The 20576-nt window shown below is 51.0% G+C and overlaps 1 protein-coding gene across 6 annotated transcripts in view; it reads left to right on the top strand.

The window, feature by feature from the left end:
• PDE9A (phosphodiesterase 9A) overlaps positions 1-20576 on the top strand; it is a 100433-nt gene that overhangs the window by 19383 nt on the left and 60474 nt on the right. For all 6 annotated transcript variants that reach the window (XM_027088166.1, XM_027088000.1, XM_027088248.1 and 3 more), the window contains exons 2-3: positions 18573-18643; positions 19938-20015. In XM_027088166.1, the coding sequence (XP_026943967.1) occupies positions 18573-18643; positions 19938-20015 (149 nt within the window). The remainder of the gene's footprint in view (positions 1-18572; positions 18644-19937; positions 20016-20576) is intronic.

The raw sequence follows: 20576 nt of genomic DNA, 5'->3' as shown, positions 1-20576 counted from the left end.
AATGATCAGTGATGTTGCGCCTCCTTTCATGTGTTTGTTGGCAACCTGTATATCTTCTTTGGAGAAATGTCTGTTTAGGTCTTCTGCCCATTTTTAGTTTGGGTTTCTTTTTTTTTGATATTGGCTGCATGAGCTGCTTGTAAATTTTGGAGATTAATCCTTCGTCAGTTGCTTCATTTGCAAATATTTTCTCCCATTCTGAGGGTTGTCTTTTGGTCTTGTTTATGGTTTCCTTTGCTGTGCAAAAGCTTTGAAGTTTCATTAGGTCCCATTTGTTTGTTTTTATTTTTATTTCCATTTCTCTAGGAGGTGGGTCAAAAAGGATCTTGCTGTGATTTATGTCATAGAGCGTTCTCCCTATGTTTTCCTCGAAGAGTTTGATAGTGTCTGGCCTTACATTTAAGTCTTTAATCCATTTTGAGATTATTTTTGTGTATGATGTAAGGGAGTGTTCTAATTTCATTCTTTTACATGTAGCTGTACAGTTTTCCGAGCACAACTTATTGAAGAGGCTGTCTTTTCTCCATTGTATATTCTTGCCTCCTTTATCAAAAATAAGGTGACCATATGTGCATGGGTTTATCCCTGGGCTTTCTATCCTGTGCCATTGATCTATATTTCTGTTTTTGTGCCAGTACCATGTGTGTACTAGCATGTCTTACAGTTTTCTGCATACAGGTCTTTTGTCTCCTTAGGTAGGTTTATTCCTAGGTATTTTATTCTTTTTGTTGCAGTGGTAAATGGGAGTGTTGCCTTAATTTCTCTTTCAGATTTTTCATCATTAGTGTAGAGGAATGCCAGAGATTTCTGCGCATTAATTTTGGATCCTGCTACTCTACCAGATTCATTTATTAGCGCTAGTAGTTTTCTGGTGGCATCTTTAGGATTCTCTATGTATAGTATCATGTCATCTGCAAACAGTGACAGCTTTACTTCTCTTCTGATTAGGATTCCTTTTATTTCTTTTTCTTCTCTGATTGCTGTGGCTAAAACTTCCAAAACTATGTTGAATAATAGTGGTGAGAGTGGGCATCCTTGTGTTGTTCCTGATCTTAGTGGAAATGGTTTCAGTTATTTTTTATTTATTTATTTTTTTTGCGGTACACGGTCCTCTCACTGTTGTGGCCTCTCCCGTTGCAGAGCACAGGCTCCGGACGCGCAGGCTCAGCGGCCATGGCTCACGGGCCCAGCCGCTCCACGGCATGTGGGATCCTCCCAGACCAGGGCACGAACCCATGTCCCTGCATCGGCGGGCAGACTCTCAACCACTGCGCCACCAGGGAAGCCCATGGTTTCAGTTTTTCACCATTGAGAACGATGTTGGCTGTGGGTTTGTCATATATGGCTTTTATTATGTTGAGTAAGTTCCCTCTATGCCTACTTTCTGGAGGGTTTTTATAGTAAATGGGTGTTGAATTTTGTTGAAAGCTTTCTCTGCATCTATTGAGATCATATGGTTTTTCTCCTTCAATTTGTTAATACGGTGTATCACGTGGATTGATTTGCATATATTGAAGAATCCTTGCATTCCTGGAATAAACCCCACTTGATCATGGTGTATGATCCTTTTAATGTGCTGTTGGATTCTGTTTGCTAGTATTTTGTTGAGGATTTTTGCATCTATGTTCATCAGTGATATTGGCCTGTAGTTTTCTTTCTTTGTGACATCGTTGTCTGGTTTTGGTATCAGGGTGATGGTGGCCTCGTAGAATGAGTTTGGGAGTGTTCCTCCCTCTGCTATATTTTGGAAGAGTTTGAGAAGGATAGGCGTTAGCTCTTCTCTAAATGTTTGATAGAATTCGCCTGTGAAGCCATCTGGTCCTGGGCTTTTGTTTGTTGGAAGATTTTTAATAGTGCTTGTGATTGGTCTGTTTATATTTTCTATTTCTTCCTGGTTCAGTCTCGGAAGGTTGTGCATTTCTAAGAATTTGTCCATTTCTTTCAGGTTGTCTATTTTATTGGCATAGAGTTGCTTGTAGTAATCTCTCATGATCCTTTGTATTTCTACAGTGTCAGTTGTTACTTCTCCTTTTTCATTTCTAATTCTATTGATTTGAGTCTTCTCCCTTTTTTTCTTGATGAGTCTGGCTAATGGTTTATCAATTTTGTTTATCTTCTCAAAGAACCAGCTTTTAGTTTTATTGATCTTTGCTATTGTTTCCTTCCTTCCTTTTTCATTTATTTCTGATCTGAACTTTATGATTTCTTTCCTTCTGCTAACTTTGGGGGTTTTTTGTTCTTCTTTCTCTAATTGCTTTAGCTGTAAGGTTAGGTTGTTTATTTCAGATGTTTCTTGTTTCTTGAGGTAGGATTGTATTGCTATAAACTTCCCTCATACAACTACTTTTCCTGCAACCCATAGGTTTTGGGTCGTCGTGTTTTCATTGTCATTTGTTTCTAGGTATTTTTTTAAATTTCCTCTTTGATTTCTTCAGTGATCTCTTGGTTATTAAGTAGTGTACTGTTTAGCCTCCATGTGTTTGTTTTTACAGATTTCTTCCTGTAATTGATATCTAGTCTCATAGCGTTGTGGTCAGAAAGGATACTTGACACAATTTCAATTTTCTTAAATTTACTGAGGCTTGATTTGTGGCCCAAGATATGATCTATCCTGGAGAATGTTCCATGAGCACTTGAGAAGAAAGTGTATTCTGTTGTTTTTGGATAGAATGTCCTATAAATATCAATTAAGTCCATCTTGTTTAATGTATCATTTAAAGCTTGTGTTTCCTTATTTATTTTCATTTTCGATGATCTGTCCATTGGTGAAAGTGGGGTGTTAAGTCCCCTACTATGATTGTGTTACTGTTGATTTCCCCTTTTATGGCTGTTAGCATTTGCCTTATGTATTGAGGTGCTCCTATGTTAGGTGCATAAATATTTACAATTGTTATATCTTCTTCTTGGATTGATCCCTTGATCATTATGTACTGTCCTTCTTTGTCTCTTGTAATAGTCTTTATTTAAAGTCTATTTTGTCTGATATAAGAATTGCTACTCCAGCTTTCTTTTCATTTCCATTTGCATGGAATATCTTTTTCCATCTCCTCCCTTTCAGGCTGTATGTGTCCCTAGGTCTACAGTGGGCCTCTTGTAGACAGCATATATATGGGTCTTGTTTTTGCATGCATTCAGCCAGTCTGTGTCTTTTCGTGGGAGCATTTAATCCATTTACATTTAAGGTAGTTATCGATATGTATGTTCCTATTACCACTTTCTTAATTGTTTTGGGTTTGTTATTGTAGGTCTTTTCCTTCTCTTGTGTTTCCTGCCTAGAGAAGTTCCTTTAGCATTTGTTGTAAAGTTGGTTTGGTGGTGCTGAATTCTCTTAGCTTTTGCTTGTCTGTAAAGGTTTTAATTTCTCTGTTGAATCTGAATGAGATTCTTGCTGGGTAGAGTAATCTTGGTTGTAGGTTTTTCCCTTTTATCACTTTAGTTAAGTATGTCCTGCCACTCCCTTCTGGCTTGCAGAGTTTCTGGTGAAAGATCAGCTCTTAACCTTATGGGGATTCCTCTGTATGTTATTTGTTGTTTTTCCCTTGTTGCTTTTAATATTTTTTCTTTGTATTTAATTTTTGATAGTTTGATTAATATGTGTCTTGGCGTGTTTCTCCTTGGATTTATCCTGTATGGGACTCTCTGTGCTTCCTGGACTTGATTAACTATTTCCTTTCACATATTAGGGAAGTTTTCAACTATAATCTCTTCAAGTATTTTCTCAGTCCCTTTCTTTTTCTCTTCTTCTTCTGGGACCCCTATAATTCGATGTTGGTGTGTTTAACATTGTCCCAGAGGTCTCTAAGACTGTCCTCAATTCTTTTCATTCTTTTCTCTTTATTCTGTTCTGCAGTAGTTATTTCCACTATTTTATCTTCCAGGTCACTTATCCGTTCTTCTGCCTCAGTTATTCTGCTATTGATTCCTTCTGGAGAATTTTTAATTTCATTTATTGTGTTGTTCATCATTGTTTGTTTGCTCTTTAGTTCTTCTAGGTCCTTGTTAAATATTTCTTGTATGTTCTCCATTCTATTTCCAAGATTTTGGATCATCTTTACTATCATTACTCTGAATTCTTTTTCAGGTAGACTGCCTATTTCCTCTTCATTTGTTAGGTCTGGTGGGTTTTTACCTTGTTCCTTCATCTGCTGGGTGTTTCTCTGTCTTCTCATTTTGCTTAACTTATTGTGTTTGGGGTCTCCTTTGGCAGGCTGCAGGTTTGTAGTTCCCATTGTGTTTGGTGTCTGCCCCCAGTGGGTAAGGTTGGTTCAGTGGCTTGTGTAGGCTTCCTGGTGGAGGGGACTAGTGTCTGTGGATGAGGCTGGATCTTGTCTTTCTAGTGGGCAGAGCTGCAGCTGGTAGTGTGTTTTGGGGTGTCTGTGACCTTATTATGATTTTAGGCAGCCTCTCTGCGAATGGGTGGGGTGGTGTTCCTGTCTTGCAAGTTGTTTGGCATAGGACAGACAGAACCCTAGGACAAATGGTAAAAGCGAAGCTATACAGACAAAATCACACAAAGAAGAATACACATACACACAAAAAGGGAAAAAGGAAAAAAATATATATATCATTGCTCCCAATGTCACCGCCTCAATTTGGGCTGATTCCTTTATTCAGGTATTCTGCAGACGCAGGTACATCAAGTTGATTGTGGAGCTTTAATCCGCTGCTTCTGAGGCTGCTGGGAGAGATTTCCCTTCTCTTCTTTGTTCTCACAGCTCCTGGGGCTTAGCTTTGGATGGGGCCCCGCCTCTGCGTGTAGGTCTCCGGAGGGCGTCTGTTCCTTGCTCAGACAGGACGGGGTTAAAGGAGCAGCTGATTCGGGGGGCTCTGGCTCACTCAGGTCGGGGGGAGGGAGGGATGTGGGGCGGGCCTGCGGCGGCAGAGGCCTGCGTGACGTTGCACCAGCGTGAGGCGCGCCGTGTGTTCTTCCGGGGAAGTTGTTCCTGGATCCCGGGACCCTGGCAGTGGCGGGCTGCACAGGCTCCCCGGAAGGGGGGTGTGGAGAGTGACCTGTGCTCGCACACAGGCTTCTTGGTGGCGGCAGCAGCCTTAGCGTCTCATGCCCATCTCTGGGGTCCGCGCTTTTAGCCGCGGCTCGCGCCCGTCTCTGCAGCTCCTTCAGGCAACGCTCTGAATCCCCTCTCCTCGCGCACCAGGAAACAAAGAGGCAAGAAAAAGTCTCTTGCCTCTTCAACAGGCGCAGACTTTTCCCGGGACTCCCTCCCGGCTAGCCGTGGCGCACTAACCCCCTGCAGGCTGTGCTCACGCCGCCAACCCCAGTCCTCTCCCTGCGCTCCGACTGAAGCCCGAGCCTCAGCTCCCAGCCCCGCCCGCCCCGGCGGGTGAGCAGACAAGCCTCTCGGGCTGGTGAGTGCCGGTCAGCACCGATCCTCTGTGCGGGAATCTCTCCGCTTTGCCCTCCGCACCCCTGTTGCTGTGCTCTCCTCCGCGGCTCCGAAGCTTCCCCCTCCGCCACCCAGTCTCCGCCCGCGAAGGGGCTTCCTAGTGTGTGGAAACCTTTCCTCCTCCACGGCTCCCTCCCACTGGTGCAGGTCCCGTCCCTATTCTTTTGTCTCTGTTTATTCTTTTTTCTTTTGCCCTACCCAGGTACGTGGGGGGTTTCTTGCCTTTTGGGAGGCCTGAGGTCTTCTGCCCGTGTTCAGCAGGTGTTCTGTAGGAGTTGTTCCACATGTAGATGTATTTCCGGTGTATCTGTGGGGAGGAAGGCGATCTCCGCATCTTACTCTTCCGCCATCTTGAAGGTCTCTCCCGTTATTATTTTATAGTCTTTTCACATGACACGACCAGCAAAATATCTCTTAAATTGGAAAGAGACATAAGGTCTAATTCAAATTTTATCTTAGCAGACAAAGAAGCCGTGATTGCTTGCCTGGTGGGTAACGGTGATCCATTCTGAATATGACATTATTGTTACATGTTCTGGAAACAAGGGGCAGGACAGAATGAACAATATGTTCACATTTATATATATAATTTATAATTAGAGAAGAATTGCAGATGAATTGCAGGTATACATGGATGGATGGATGGATGGGGAGATAGCCTACAATCTTTCCTTTGGTGAAAATGTATTTCTTGATAGTAAAAAACAATAAAATGTGGGTTTGGGTCTTGGTCTCTTTTTAGCTTGTTTGTTTTATATATTAAACACTTGTACTTCTCAGGTGCTGAAAAGGCAATAGAGATTCAGCTTTTAACTCCCCCAAAGATAGTGGAGTTGGAGAATCCCCACTGAGTTGGCGTTTGGCTGTCCTGACAGCTCTGGTGAATTCTCACTCGTGGACCTGGAGCACGAGAACTGGGGGCCAGACTGAAATACTCTTTGAGGGTAGACAAAGCCCTATACAAGCTTAACAGTTTATAAAAGCTATTTAGAAATGAATCATGGGGCTTCCCTGGTGGCGCAGTGGTTGAGAGTCCGCCTGCCGATGCAGGGGACGCCGGTTCGTGCCCCAGGTCCGGGAGGATCCCACGTGCCGTGGAGCGGCTGGGCCTGTGAGCCATGGCCGCTGAGCCTGCGCGTCCCGAGCCTGTGCTCCGCAGCGGGAGAGGCCACAACAGTGAGAGGCCCGCGTACAGCAAAAAAAAAATAAAAAAATTTTAAAAATGAATCATGGTCTGATAGACAAAGGAAAAAGAATTTGGATTGGTTTATTTTCTTCCAAGTGTGGGTCCAAATCAATATTCACTCCAAGTGTGCGATCAGAAACATCAGTCGTCTGAGAGCAAGGCGACAGAGAACACGCCCAGTGTTATAGGAGCGTGACAGTGGCAAAGAGGCCAGGAGATTACCTCTGCTTCCCAGGTGGACCACCATTAAAAGCCTGATTCCAGGCACTGCACGCAGCTCTGGGCTTGGAGCTAGGCGGGTCGAGTTTGTATCCAGGACCACGGGGACCCGGCCAGGCCAGGTTCTCTCTCTGTGACTCAGAGTCCTCCTCTGTGAAGCGGAGGATACCCCCAGCTTATGAGGTCCTTCCAAGGACCCAGGGTCATAGGGTGTAAGCTGCGTGGCTCAGGTTCTGGCCCAAACGCGAGTTCAACCTCACTAGGTGGTGGTGGTGGTGATGGTGATTGTAGAGGTGATGGTGGTGGTGACAGTGGAGGTGACAGTGGTGATGGTGATGGTGGAGGTGATGGTGGTGGTGACAGTGGTGGTGGTGGTGGTGCTGGTAGTCATGGTGGTGACACTAGAGGCGATGGTGGAGGTGGCGGTGGAATTGGCAGCCTTAGTGGTATAACCTAAAACCAGCAGATGCAAAATTCATCCTCAGCCCGTTCACACAGGAGGACACTTGGGCTCCAGTGTCCCGTGAGCAGGTGGACAGGCCCTGTGCTCACAGATGGAACACAGAGGAACTGAACAGGGTCCTGCCCGCAAGGACCTCACCTTCCAAAGACTGTCCTCCGTGTTTCCCAGAAGAAAACTGACACTCACCACAGTGAGGGCAAATCGATCATTTAACCTGTCAGAGTCTTTTGAATCCTATGTGGTGACCCTGTTGACTAATACACACTCGTATTGACACGGTCCTGGTCTTCACTGCATTTTGGGTGTGGTTGGGTGTGGTTGGTAACACAGGGAGGTCAGTTAGCACATCAGGGCCTGCTTTGTGGTGGCCTCCCCAAGTTAAGGTATCCCCATGTCCCGACATATGAACCACCCAGAGATGCCAACGTGCTGAGGTTAAGGCTGTGTGTCCTCAGCGTCTCTCGCTTGTGAAATGGCCTTGGAGGGGTCAAGGAGGAGCCGCTCTGTCTCTAGGGAAGACATCCATAAGTTTCAAGGGGCCCTCCCTGTAATCACAGCTGCCACTTAACTGAGCACTTACTATGTACCAGGCCCTCTGTATGTCATGATGAAACCTTCTCTGGGGTATGATAACCCTCACTCTGCAGATGAAGAATCAGAGTCTCAAAAAGGTGAAGAAACTTGCCCTGGGTCAAGCTGATAGGAAGAGGGACTGGAAGTGAACTCACTTCCCTGACCCCTCCCTTCCCACCCCTCTGCCCTGCACGTGCCTGGAGCAGTGTGTGACTCTGGCACCAGCCGAGGGCAATCCTGGGATGTGAGACAGCAGGAGACGCGTGGGCTCCAGCCAACCCAGCACCCACCCGGTCAGACGTAGCCCGCTAAGGGCAGTCACTCACTGACTGTCCTCGCTGCCAGACACCCCTGCTGCCCGGATGGCCAAAGAATTAGTGCAGTGATTGCATAACTTTAGCAACTGAACTGTTTTCTTTCTCAAAAAATTTTACCTACAGTCCTACTACATAAAGCTTGGATAAACAGTTAAGTACCATGTATTAGTGCCCATTTATTCTGTAAGTTCAGACCTACGGCACCCACCGGAGAATTACTGGGAACAGAGCGGGTCCCCGTGTGAGCACCGCGTTTGGAATTAGGGTTCGGAATGGCAGCCGCAGGCTTGCGTTGGCCTCAGCATCAGTTACCCTCAGCTCGTTTTACTGGCCCCCAGAACGCTGCCTGAGGAGGGCCCTGACCTGCACGATCCTGAGGCCGTGGAGAGGCTCGAACTGCAACTCGCCGGCCAGGAGGCATGTACAAGACACTCGGGTCTCAGGACAGCAGACAGGGGCAGCCTCGTGGGTACCGCCCCCAAAGATGACGTGTCCCTCCTCAGATGCATTGATATTTATGTTATTACAGCTGAGTACTTGCTTTATAATTAGTGTCTAAAGGAGCTTACGTAAGGAAAGCTGAGACCAGTGCCGGCAGGGCTCCACCACCTGACCCTGCCCCTGCTCCAGGGCAGTGCTGGTCAACCAGACCCCACCTTCCCATGTCTGGGGCGTGGCTCCCGCGCCCAGGCCGGTCTCACCCCACTTGTTGGTCTGGACCCCTTGGGGTTTCTGCCCAGGCTCACTGCAGCCCCCTAGGAGGACCGCACACGCATCCTCATCACTGAAAACCTCACTTGGGTGAGTCTGGAAGATGCATGATGTGAGGCACGTCAGGTTGGGCTCTGAAGCCGTAGAAATCCTTTAACGGGAAGTTCCGGCGCATGGGCCGCGAGTCTCAGGTGGGTGGGGCGGCGGGATTGGGGAGGAGGCTTCTCTGTGGCCCCTTCTGTCTGCACGGCCTCGGGTCCCCTGGGGGCCACGGCCAATCCCTCCAGCCCCGAGTCAGCTGTGTCCCTGCAGCTGGCACAGACCCGTGGGACCTGCTTTCTTGTCTGTCCCGGGAGGCACCCAGCTTGCCCTTCGCTTCCCATCCAAGGGTCCCTGCCTCTCTGTCGCCTTCGGCTCCGCACCAGCTCCCTCTACTCCTAGCCAAATGCTATTGAAATTCTGATTTTTGTCCTCTGGTTAACTTGTCATTTAATTTTCTCATCCGCTTGGCTTAAAGCCAAAGAGTATTCGTTCCAAATAAAAATGGTAAAGACCTTTTTTTCCCCTCCTAAGACTCTTATGCAAATGCAGCGCAGCCCGCTGTTAGGAAGAGAGATTCACAGCCAGTTCTGTTATCAGTTATTAACCTCAGCTTCTAGATCTAGGTAACTTTTCTCTTGGTTATAAAAGCCCTGCGTATTCATCGTAGAATATTGGAAAAATACAGAGCAGCGTAAAAAAGAAAAGAAAAGAACCCATTATTCCTCCAGACAGTGCGAACATTTCGGGACCTCTCCTGCTGCCGTTTTCTTTTCAGAGAGACAGAGGGAGGGAGAATCGCTTTCTTTTACATATTTTTTTATTTTGATCATTGTCACTCAGCATTACATTGGCAGTGTTCAAAAACATGATTTTAATGCTATATAATGTTCCATCGTTGAGACTTACTAAGATGTAATCATTTCATTGCTTTGAGATATTCACCTTAATTCCATTTCTCTGCAATAACTAACACACAAGGAACAGCCCCACTAGCTCTTTGCTTGCAAAGGGGCCATGCAGGGCAGTGGTTTGGTCCTAAGCCTGGGAGGCGACTAGAACACTGCCTGGCACTTAATAAATGCTCTCTTTATTAAGTTTGCTGTTATTTTCTTTTTTTTTAATTTATTTATTTATTTTTGGCTGTGTTGGGTCTTCGTTTCTGTGCGAGGGCTTTCTCTAGTTGTGGCAAGCTGGGGCCGCTCTTCATCGCGGTGTGCGGGCCTCTCACTGTCGCGGCCTCTCTTTTTGCGGAGCACAGGCTCCAGACGCGCAGGCTCAGTAGTTGTAGCTCACTGGGCCAGTTGCTCCGCAGCAATGTGAGATCTTCCCAGACCAGGGCTCGAACCCGTGTCCCCTGCATTGGCAGGCAGATTCTCAACCACTGCGCCACCAGGGAAGCCCTGCTGTTATTTTCTTAAGAGCGCTTCCTGGAAATGGGATTCCAGGTCAAAGGGCACACATATGGCCACACTGTTTCCCAGCAGGGCTGTCTGAACACACATTCCTGGAAGGGCATCCCTCTCCCCACTCCCAGCCAGAGTTGGTGCCTTCACTTTATTCAGATAAGCTCTTGGGGACAATGGGAGATTAGCGTGCAGTTGTGAGCAATACTGCAAAATGATCTGTGTACCCTTCACCCCGTTTCCCCCAGTGTAACATCTTGCAAAATCACGGTACAGGGTCACTGCCAGGATGTAACCGTGAGACAGTCCCCCGCCTTATGCAGACTTTCCCTGTTTTGTTGTGCTCATCTGAGTGTGTGTGTTGAGTTCTGTACGATTCAATCACATATGAAGGGTCTCTTATCCACCACCACAGTCACAGTAGAGGACAGTCCCAGCCCTTTTGTGACCACGCCTACCTCCATCCTCCACCCGGAGCCCCACCCTCCTACCCCCCACCTCCATCCCTAACACTGTTCTCCATCTCTATAATCTTGTCGTTTCAGGAATGTCATGTAAGTGGAATCACACAGCATGTAACACTGTTCTCCATCTCTATAATTTTATCATTTCAGGAATGTCATATAAGTGGAATCATACAGCATGTAACCTCTTGGGGTTGGCTTTTATTCATGCAGCATAAATCCCTTGGAACCCATCTCAGTTGTGTAGATCAGTAATTCATGAACAGTGTGGACGGACCAGAGTTTGTTTAACATTCACCTGTTAAAGGGCATCTGGGTTGCTTCCAGATTTGGGCTCTCCATCACTTTTTCGTTCTTGCCAATGTGGTGGTTTGCCTTCCATTTCTTGGAGGCCAATGTGGCTATTTTTAGAAGTCAGTACCCTAGTTTGGTTGGGTGGAGATTTCTGATGCCATGTAACGCGTAGAATTCATCGTCATCAAGTAAATACAAGTATGATGAAGTGTCAGTGCTGGGGTTTAAGATGCTGGGGGGCTGAGAGCAATAGTCGACGTGGATGGAGCGAGGAGGGACCAGAGTGAACGTCGCTGGGAGAGGCGTCGAGTTCTCATTAACAGAGGAGGGAACCGGAGCCGGGTGCCGCGTGGAGGAACAGAGCTCGCCACGTGCCCTCAGGAAGGACAACTTGCTGGGAAAGGAGAAGTGTCTTTCTTCCCTGCCTGCTTCAGGACCTCGGCATCCTGGTGTCTACGCACCCCAGCTCTCATCTTCAGCTGTAGCCATTTACAATCACTTCGGGGGAAAACTGCAGAAGAATTACAATGAGGAAAATTTTACTCGAGATTCATTACTCCAAGTTCAAAGACACTCCGTGAAAATTGTTGCTAACGCAGTCGAATAAAAAATTTCACATGCGGTGCGAGCGTAACAGCAAGACGAACGTAATTGCATGTTTTGCAGCAGCCAACCCCGAAAGCACAAGTTACCTGACATGGATGTAGCTTTGAAGGATTTTGAAAGGGAACTAATACCATCCTGGTTTACGAGCTTCGTGAGCTGTCTCCCTGGTGAAAAAGATTGTAGCCGGCCCGGCAGAGAAAATTCCCGGGGACACACTGCAGTCTCAGGAGGCCTCTGACCGTCCCCCTCCCTGCCTGGTCCCTGGTCCCCTTCCAACATCCACAAACTGAACTTTTCTTTTGTGATAGTGGTGGGTTTTGTCTTTCTCAACCCAAACCTGAATTGCCGTTTGGTTACCTTATTCGTCCAGGACTGGAAGCATTTCGCAATATAGAGCCACAGATGTCTGAGTGAGGAACCCACAGCTTCCAGTGGTCACTGACTCCATGCCAGTCCAAACCAAAAATTGACAAACCCAGCAAGAAATGTTCTCAGCAGCTGCAAGGAAGTGCCTCGGATAGAAGTAGGAAACCAAACTCAGGTTCCCCTCTCGGAGCACAGGCACAAAGCGTGCTCATCCCAGCCCCCAGGGTGCTTAGAAGTGTGGGGTCCGGGGACGGGGGCACGGTGCTGTCTCTGCTTTCTGGTTATCTCTGCTCTGTTATCACTGCCCCTCCTGGGCGGGCTCCCCCTTACTCAGCAGAGGAAATTGTGTGCTCAGCGGCCACTGCCGACCACGTTTGCGCTGAATGACCAGCGTAAGTGGGGCAGGGACAGTGACAAGTTGCTTTCACCTGTGGAGCCCAAATGAAAGGATGCTCTACTCGAAATCTTTCTCGTGCCTGAGCACCGCCCCCAGGGTGGCCCTCCCCCACCTCCACCCTCTTCCAGCAGCCAGGCTTATCCTGTGCCTGGACCACGGAGGCCCGGCACCAGCGGCCAGCCCCCCACGACTCCTGCCCCATCCACCACCTTAAAGCGGGGAGGCAGGAAGGCAGAGGACAGCAGGTGATGGACATCAACACCAGCGTGTTTTGAAATTTCTTTTAAGAAGCTTCACCTGCGTGAATTCGTACGTGGTTTTTAAGTCGTGTGCGTCAGGGGTCATAATCCTCAAATGCATGCTGCAAAACTCAGAGCTAATATCTGGCAAAGATGGAATACAGCATCTTTGCGCCACCTGGGCACCCACCCGGGCCAGCAGCCCCAGGCGCTGGGCCCACGGATAGAGCGGGACTCGGCCTCCAGGTCTGAAAACCCACCAGCATGGCAGCCACGACCATCGTGGGGCAGACATGGAAGCAGGTGCTGGTCAGCCGCGTGCCACAGTTGTGGACACATGGACGGGGGCTGGGAGTGGAGCCAGGAGCAAGGGGGACGGAGCCTGAGCTGGTGAAACTGTGTGTGTCATGGTCCGGGCAGCCTCCCCGTGGTGGAGTCCGCTGCTGAACTGACGGACTGGTCACCAGACGTATCTTGCTGAACCAGCCCCTCCAAACTGGAGAATGGGACACATCGGGCTTAATTCTGCACCTTTTAGGTTCACGAAAACACGGCAGGGGAGCCAGAGCACAGCCTGAAGGGAGAGGCAGACTGGAAGGAACCTGGAAGCTTCCAGGGCCGAAGGTGGGGCAGCCGGATGCAGGGCCCTCACAGGAGGTGGACGACCCTCCCGGGAAAGGTCCAGCAGGGGCGGGGCTGCCCCCATCCGTGGATGAACATCTCAGGGCTTCTGCGGGTCTCGCTGAAGCCTGGGGCCCCAGTCCCGCCCCCGTCGTTGCTGGATTGCCTGTGTCCTGTCTCCCGTCCAGGGTACAGCCCATCGGGATTGGTTTCCAATCCAGAACATCTCGGCCGCTCCCCGCACGCTGTCCTCATGCTGAAACACGAAGCTGCGTTTCCCAGTGGAAGGTCCTGGAATCTCTCCTGAGGAACGTGGAAACCCCTTCATGCTGGGTTGGTTTACAGAAGACCAGAGAGTGCCCTCCAGGAGCCCCGGCTGGGCGATGATCAAATCTCCATCCTCCTGACCTCATAACGGGAAACTCGCTGATCGATTATCTGAGCTGCCTGGCGGCCCGGAGACCATCCATCCTCCTGCTTTTCGACATGCAAACAGCAGCGTGTGGCTGGAACACGGGAACTCAGGGGCTGCTTCCTGCATTCTCCCCTCCATGAGCCTCTGAATGGGGGGTCCAGGGGGGAGAGGAAAACACAATAGAATCCCGTCCCGGGAAGAGGCCTCTGGACTCAGAATGGACAAGTCACCCCCAGGCCTTTAGAAAGTGCTGTCCTGTCTCTTTAACCCCTGGACGCGAGTTGGCCGTGCTCTGACCATCTGCTCCACGGTTACCAGCCCTGGGTTCTAAGAATGTTGATGGAGGTGCTTTGGTACCAAGAAACAGAACCGTGCGTATATGGCAACTCAAGACACTGGGCTCTCCTGCCCTCGCCCCTCCCCTCTGCCCACTGTGATCCGGCCTCCCTCCCCGCCTTCTCCGGGGGCCGCACCTCCTTAGTGATCTCGTGGGTGGCCTGGTGTGGTCAGCCCAGGTCAGACTCCCCGTGACCCTGTGACTCACCCCAATTGCCACCAGCTCCGGATCGCTTAGGGAAGTTCTCACGAGGAAAGGAGATTGTGTGCTGGCCCGACAGTTGTAGGTCAGGCTGCGGGCAGGGGCAGGGTCCCCAGGTGCCAGGGCTGCCCAGCCAGGGCTCTAGGGAGGCGCCCTGTGCTTTGAGGGCTGTGGCTGGGCCACGGCAGTCCCCTGGGTCTCGCTCCCAAGTCCCCACCTGTAAGGACAGGCCTGCAGGATGTCTTCAGAAAGGTCCCCACCCAGCAACCCCCCTGGGAGAGCACAGCCCTGACCAGAGCCCTGGGCCCGTTTCCCGGGCTGCCCAACTGGGCTGGGCCAAGGCCAGTCCCAACCATGCACTGACCAGAAAGCCCGGTCAACCCGTGTGTGCCCCGGGACGCTCACCTCTCTTCCTTGTCTGCACTGACTGTCGGTCGCTCCCCACAAAGCCCCAGCACCGTCCTGCTGAGAGCTCGCGGCCTGGAGCTCCCACCCCGGGATCCATCCCCACCTACCGAGAAACAGTGGAAACGGAGGAGCTGGGTTACATGTCCTTTCTTCTCGCTCTGGAAATCCTGCAGTCGTACATTTGAGGTCCTACGGAAATAAAACTGGGTGCCAGACAAAGGAGGGCCACAAGTCACTTTGGGTGCGTTTGGCAACTTGAAGAGCCCTGGAGACTTCCATCCACAGTCAGGATTTCAGAGCCACTGGGGACCTGGAGTTTCACAGGCAGCAGAGCTGGTACGGAGCTGAATTTTGTGTCAGAGCGGCAGCATCCTGAGGGCTCAGCGTCCTGAGGGTTCCCTCACGTGTTGCCCATCTCAGCCCTGAGAGGCAGGTGCAGCTGGCGTGATGGACCTCATTCACAGAAAGGCAAACTGAGGCTCCAGGGTGGTGGCGGTCTTGCCCACGATGTTGGAGGGGTGGGCAGGGCACTGGGAGGGAACCGATGGATAGAAGAATAACCGACGGGAGCGCAGGCCCCCCTGCTCTTGCCAGGACACCATCGCTGGGTGGGCGGGGGGTGAATACAGATACTACACGCCGTGCAGAGCCTGCGAGTCAGAGCTGTTTGGGTCACGTGTGTGCTGGACAGAGGGCGGCCTGGGCTGTGATCCTGACCCCCTGGCCCCTCGCTGGCTGGGCCCCGGGGAGCTTCGTCCAGCTCTGTGCTGCTTCCTCTGGGGACCCCTCAGAACACAGCTTGGCGGGCGGCTGGTTTCCACGAGTATTTGTTACCCGGCTCTGCAGGCAGCAGGAAGGTTCCAGATGCCGAAGTTCCCTCTGACGTTCACAGGTCCCAGCTGACTATGAGGGAGGCCCAGTACCCAGCAGAAGAGAGGCCTCTGGGCTCCCCTTGTTTTCTCTCGTCCTGTTTTAACATCGCGGCGCTGCCAACCAAGCCACAGAAAGGGTGTGGGGTGACCTGCCGTGCTTCACTGATGAGCCGCAGCCCGGGGCAACGTAAGACCCTTATTTCTCTGTTCATCACGCTGCCTCCACCCTTATTTCTCTGTTCATCACGCTGCCTCCACTTTTCACGTTTAAATTTCATTTCCCCGTGCTGTTTCCCCCCGCTGTTTATTTCTGGATAGAGGCTAAGGAATTTGCAGAACGATTCAGCATGGGAACAGAAAGCCTTGTACCCTCCTGACCAGGCTGCCTGGTGACGGGGGCGGGGGAGGGCTTCTTCCCAGGCCGACCAAGCCTTTGTGCTGCAGGGGCTGGTTTCCCACACCAGGAACAACCCATCTAGGCCGGGAGCTCCTCCTGACACCCGGCCAAGAACTAGGCTGTCCAAGCACTTCCGACGTCAGGGTTCACGTGATGTTCACCCCAGCCTCTCACCTGCGTTGGCCCCGCTCAAGGCTCGTTAACTAACTACCTAAATAAGGCAAAAGCCTGACTCGCACAGATGTGAAAGGGCCACACGTCAAACTAACTTGTTAGCTGAACAAGGGAAACAGCAAAGTGTTACAACCAGTTCGGAAGTGCAGTCAAAGAACGCTGCATTTCTCTACGGTAGAGGAATGTTGAAATGAATTTACAGATGGACACAGCATGGTTCCCCACTGTAATGGAAGACACCCGATGCAATCTCTTCTGCTTACTTCTGATTTCCTTCCATCCCCCCGGCCCCCCTGCCACCCGTCAAAAATAATCTCCAAGACTCTTCCGGACCCAGAAGAAGGCTGGCCTCTCTCACGAGGTTGGGCGGGGTAGGTTACAAAGGGGCAGCGAGAGTGTCAAGGAGCCCTGTGGGCCCTTCTGGGTTTGTTGTGCTGCTTCATAACTGGACTTTTTAAAGCTTTTATTATTTGCTATCCCGAGCCCAGGAAGCTATCACGAAAGACTCGCTCCTCCAGATTGCATCTGCAGTGCTTATGAAGTTGGGCAGACTCCCCTCTTGTCGAGGCCCCCAGGATATTCCAAGCTCCTGGTCTTTCTTCCCTCCTCCCTCCCTGGGGAGGGCCTTGTCGGCGCTAACTTGCTGGGGTCACGCTCAGCTCACGACCAGCATCCGGCCTGCCAGCCCCCCCGCCCTGTGCCGGGATCTCCGCGCAAATCGAATGTTCACGGACGGAGCCGTCTTGTCCTCTGCCTCGGCCCACCCTCGCCTTTGACTGGGGTCTGGGGTAAACCCACGCAGTCAGCCCGCACCAGGTGGACACGACCTTCACAAAGGCTTGAGTGGGAAAGTCAGAAATGGCCCCGTGTCAGTGGGCGAACGGCCAGGACCCCGCACCTCACCCGTCTTGGGCACAGCTGCAAAGGCCGAGGCGTGAGCTAAGGCCTGTGCTGGGGGCGCTGGGACGCGCTGTCGTGAAAACGCAGGGGGCCGAAGGCGCAAAACTCCTCTGGCGGTGGGGTCGGGGGGCCGTGCGGAGAAGCTGGCCCCGAGTCCCGAGGGCTGAGAGGAGGGAGAGCGGAGGACGGTCTCTGGGAAGGGGGGACCCAGAGCAGAGGGCGAGGGAGGGGCACCCGTGGGCGGGAGCTTGGCGAGGGCACAGCCTCGAGGGACGCACCCCAGAACCTCAGGTGCCCAGCGAGGAGGTGGACCTTCTCCGGTGGGCGTGCAGGGCAGCAGAGGCGTCTGCACGGAAAAGTGGTACAACCAGGTTTGAGTTCTAGAAACCAAGGGTGGGTGCTGGGCTGAGACCCAGCAGGGCCAGTGCAGGGGCTGCTGCAGGGGTCCAGGCGGGACCAGCTCTGAGCCAGGCTGGTGGCCGCCGGGTGGACAGTGCCGAGCAAAGGCCCTGTCAGCAAGGGTGCGAATACCACCTCGGGGGGCAAGCGGGCAGCCCGGACAGTGGTGCTGCCTGAGTCTCAGCGTACGCAGGCCAGTAGCACAGAGGAGGCCGTGGTAGTCAGGGACCAGCTACGTTTGCGGGGAAAAACATCTGCTTAACTCTGTTTTACTGTTTCCAGTAAAAAAAGATGCAAACTGATCTGGCTAAAACAATAGCGCTCTGCGCACTGAAAAATACCTGCTCTCCTCAGCTTGGCTCGCCCCACGCCCGCGGACTCCTGGTGAGCAGGAGGGGCCTTAAGCAATTAGCCAGGGAGAATGTTGACAGAAAACCTCTGTTACAGGAGCCTTGGCGTGGACTGTCCTATGCGCACTGTCCAGCCTTGGAGAGCAGCCCCCCTCTCTGTATGTGAAGTCCCCTCTCCCAGGGAGGGGTTCCAGAGCCCAGATTCACAATCAGGGCCCCTCGGACAAAAGATGCCGATGTGACTGGTGTGTTTCTCTCCTGTCCAGCAGGGACTGGACACCCAGGCCATGTGTAAAATTGCCTCTGGTGAAATTTGTTCACTATGCAGACCGACGGTTCCAATCAGACCCTTTCTCAGGGTGATTCCCTCTTGGATTTGGTCCTGCACCTCAGCCCCCAAATCCTAAAAGGCAATCTTTTGTTTTTAAGCTAATGATCTTAAATTTCTTTTGCATAATGGCCCCGGAGGTCTTTGGAGACCCCCTGCGATGTGATATCATTAAGCTGAGGTTGTTGATGGTGCGGGGCACGAGGCAGCATGTCACCGCAGGTGTCCTTACGTGGGTGATAGCGTTGTTTTTCACAACTCTTTTCAGCGAACAGAAGAGTGAAGTTTTTCTCAACCTGTATAAATCGACTCAGTGAAGAGACGTGCATGGAACATTCCAGTGCCCACAGTTATTTTGTTTTTTCTTTGTAAAATTAACCTGCAGGTCAGGACCACAGAGAAAGCTCTGGAATCTGACGTCACCACGGAAACCAGCTGCCCTGCTCCCGCCTGAACCCTCACGGCCTTCTGCTTCTGTTTTGCAGGTGGTCTTCAGCAAGTATTGCAACTCCAGTGACATTATGGACCTGTTCTGCATCGCCACCGGCCTGCCTCGGTGAGTGACCCGGAATTGCCCCCGCCAGAGGGACGCCTTTAAATTCACCTGGAGGGACAGGTACCTGGGAGAGCGAGTGGCCGAGTCTAGGGGACAAGAGGTGTGGTAGGGCCCGTGGGCTCACCTTGCACCTTGCACTCGGGACCTTTCGAATCAGTGGATGAGTCCCTGGAGGTTTCTTCAGCCACCGCTGTGCTACGCAGAAGGAACCTTTGGGCGGAATTAGGCAGAAACTACTGTCTTAAGAGTTTCTTTTTCTCTTTCATTTATTCCTTTGCATTGGGAGAAAGGGTAAAGGACGGTGGTAGTGTTTAGACTTTGGTCCCCCAGCCCCAAATGACCCAGCAAGGGGGAGAGAGGGGCTCATCACAGATCAAGGTTTAGGAAAAGACTGATGTCAGAAATAAGTTGAAAAGACCAGAAATCTACCTTATAGAACCATAAGGACTCCAGAAGAGTTATTTTCCCCAAATCAACAGTTTGTTCCAGCCAGTGGGTTTTCTGTCCTAACTTCCCAACTATAGAAAGTGATGAGGGGCAGCTTGGCCTGCAGTTAACTGAAGTTGTGACCCAGGTCAAGGAGGGTGAGAGAGGAGGACAGCAGGAGCCGTTCAGAGTCAGGTGAGAAAAAGGAGAGTCAAGGATGAGACTACACACCTGAAGTTACAGCAAGTAGCGGTTTGTAGCAGCAAGAAATAGCCCACAGTTTGGGGCATCTTTTATTAAGCAATGTGCTCAGAAATAAATAAATGTTGTTCTTTAGAACAACCTGGGTTTTAGGTGTCACCCCCATTGCACAGATTTTGATACACGGCTGAAGACCAGAGAGTTAAGTCATGTGGTTAAGGCAACACCTCGCGTGAAAGACCCCACAGATGAGAAGTTGGAGGAAGATTCCATTTATCCACTTAAAACTGTTTGGTAGGAGAGCTTTCTGCCCATTTAGATGGACTCCCACAGGAAATGAAGTAGAAAGGCAAACCCTGAATTCATCACTGGTTGATACAAATGTTCATTTCTACTTTGACACCATTTAATCTCCCAACTCAACAAATTACACTTTCTCCAATTCCCATTTTAAATTGCTTACACATCTACTGAGTATTTAGAAGTACGCACACAGCCCGTGACTTTGTTTACAAGCTGAGGGCCAGCGTCCTGAGGCCGACTCCTCATGGCCCCTTGGGCAGGACGGGCCTGCTACCCGGGCTCCTACCTCATGGGAGGCCCAGATTCAAGTGTGCACCCGGGGGACAACAGCGGGGTGAAGACACTGGCTTCTCCTGTCTTCCAGGAACACGACCATCTCCCTCCTGACCACAGATGACGCCATGGTCTCCATCGACCCCACCATGCCTGCCAATTCGGAACGGTAAGCGGCTGGTGGGCTACGTCAGCTCCTTCTCGTGGTGTGTCTGACAGCTCTCTGCATGCACGACAGGGTCTCCATGGTTGTTGTATAAATTTACTGCTGCAGGAAAATCTGAATTTAAACCAAAGATGGGAGGGTCTGGGAAGGAGGCCGCTGGTTCCTTTGCAGAACTTGTCACTTTCCAAGAAAGTAGCAGGTCTAAGCGTGACCTTTCCGAGGCCACAAGAGCCCTCTGAGGGGGCATTTACAGATGGGGAAACTGAGGCACTGAGTGGCAGTAGCAGAGCTGCCCCCAGTCCATCCGGGCAGGAGATTCCCTGACCAGATTCCCTGGGCAGCGCTGGGCGTCGGCCCCCTGGGTCAAGTCCCGGTGTTGTCAAGCACTGTCCACCGGCTACTCTGCCCAAGACGGGGGAGGTTGGGGGGTGGGAAACCTGGGGGCCAGAGGAGTGAAACCAGGAGAGACCTAGAGAGGAAAAGGCTTGGGCAGTAAACACACCTGTGAACATCTGTAAAACAGCCCGGCTGCATGTGGCCGGAGGGAGGGACTCCAAGCAGAGC

Source organism: Aethalodelphis obliquidens, unplaced genomic scaffold, assembly GCF_003676395.1.
Source record: "Aethalodelphis obliquidens isolate GAN/ISIS:26980383/991018 unplaced genomic scaffold, ASM367639v1 scaffold1, whole genome shotgun sequence".
NCBI classification, from domain to species: domain Eukaryota; kingdom Metazoa; phylum Chordata; class Mammalia; order Artiodactyla; family Delphinidae; genus Aethalodelphis; species Aethalodelphis obliquidens.
The sequence above is the reverse complement of the archived record's forward strand: the minus strand, read 5'-3'. Positions and strand labels throughout refer to the sequence as shown.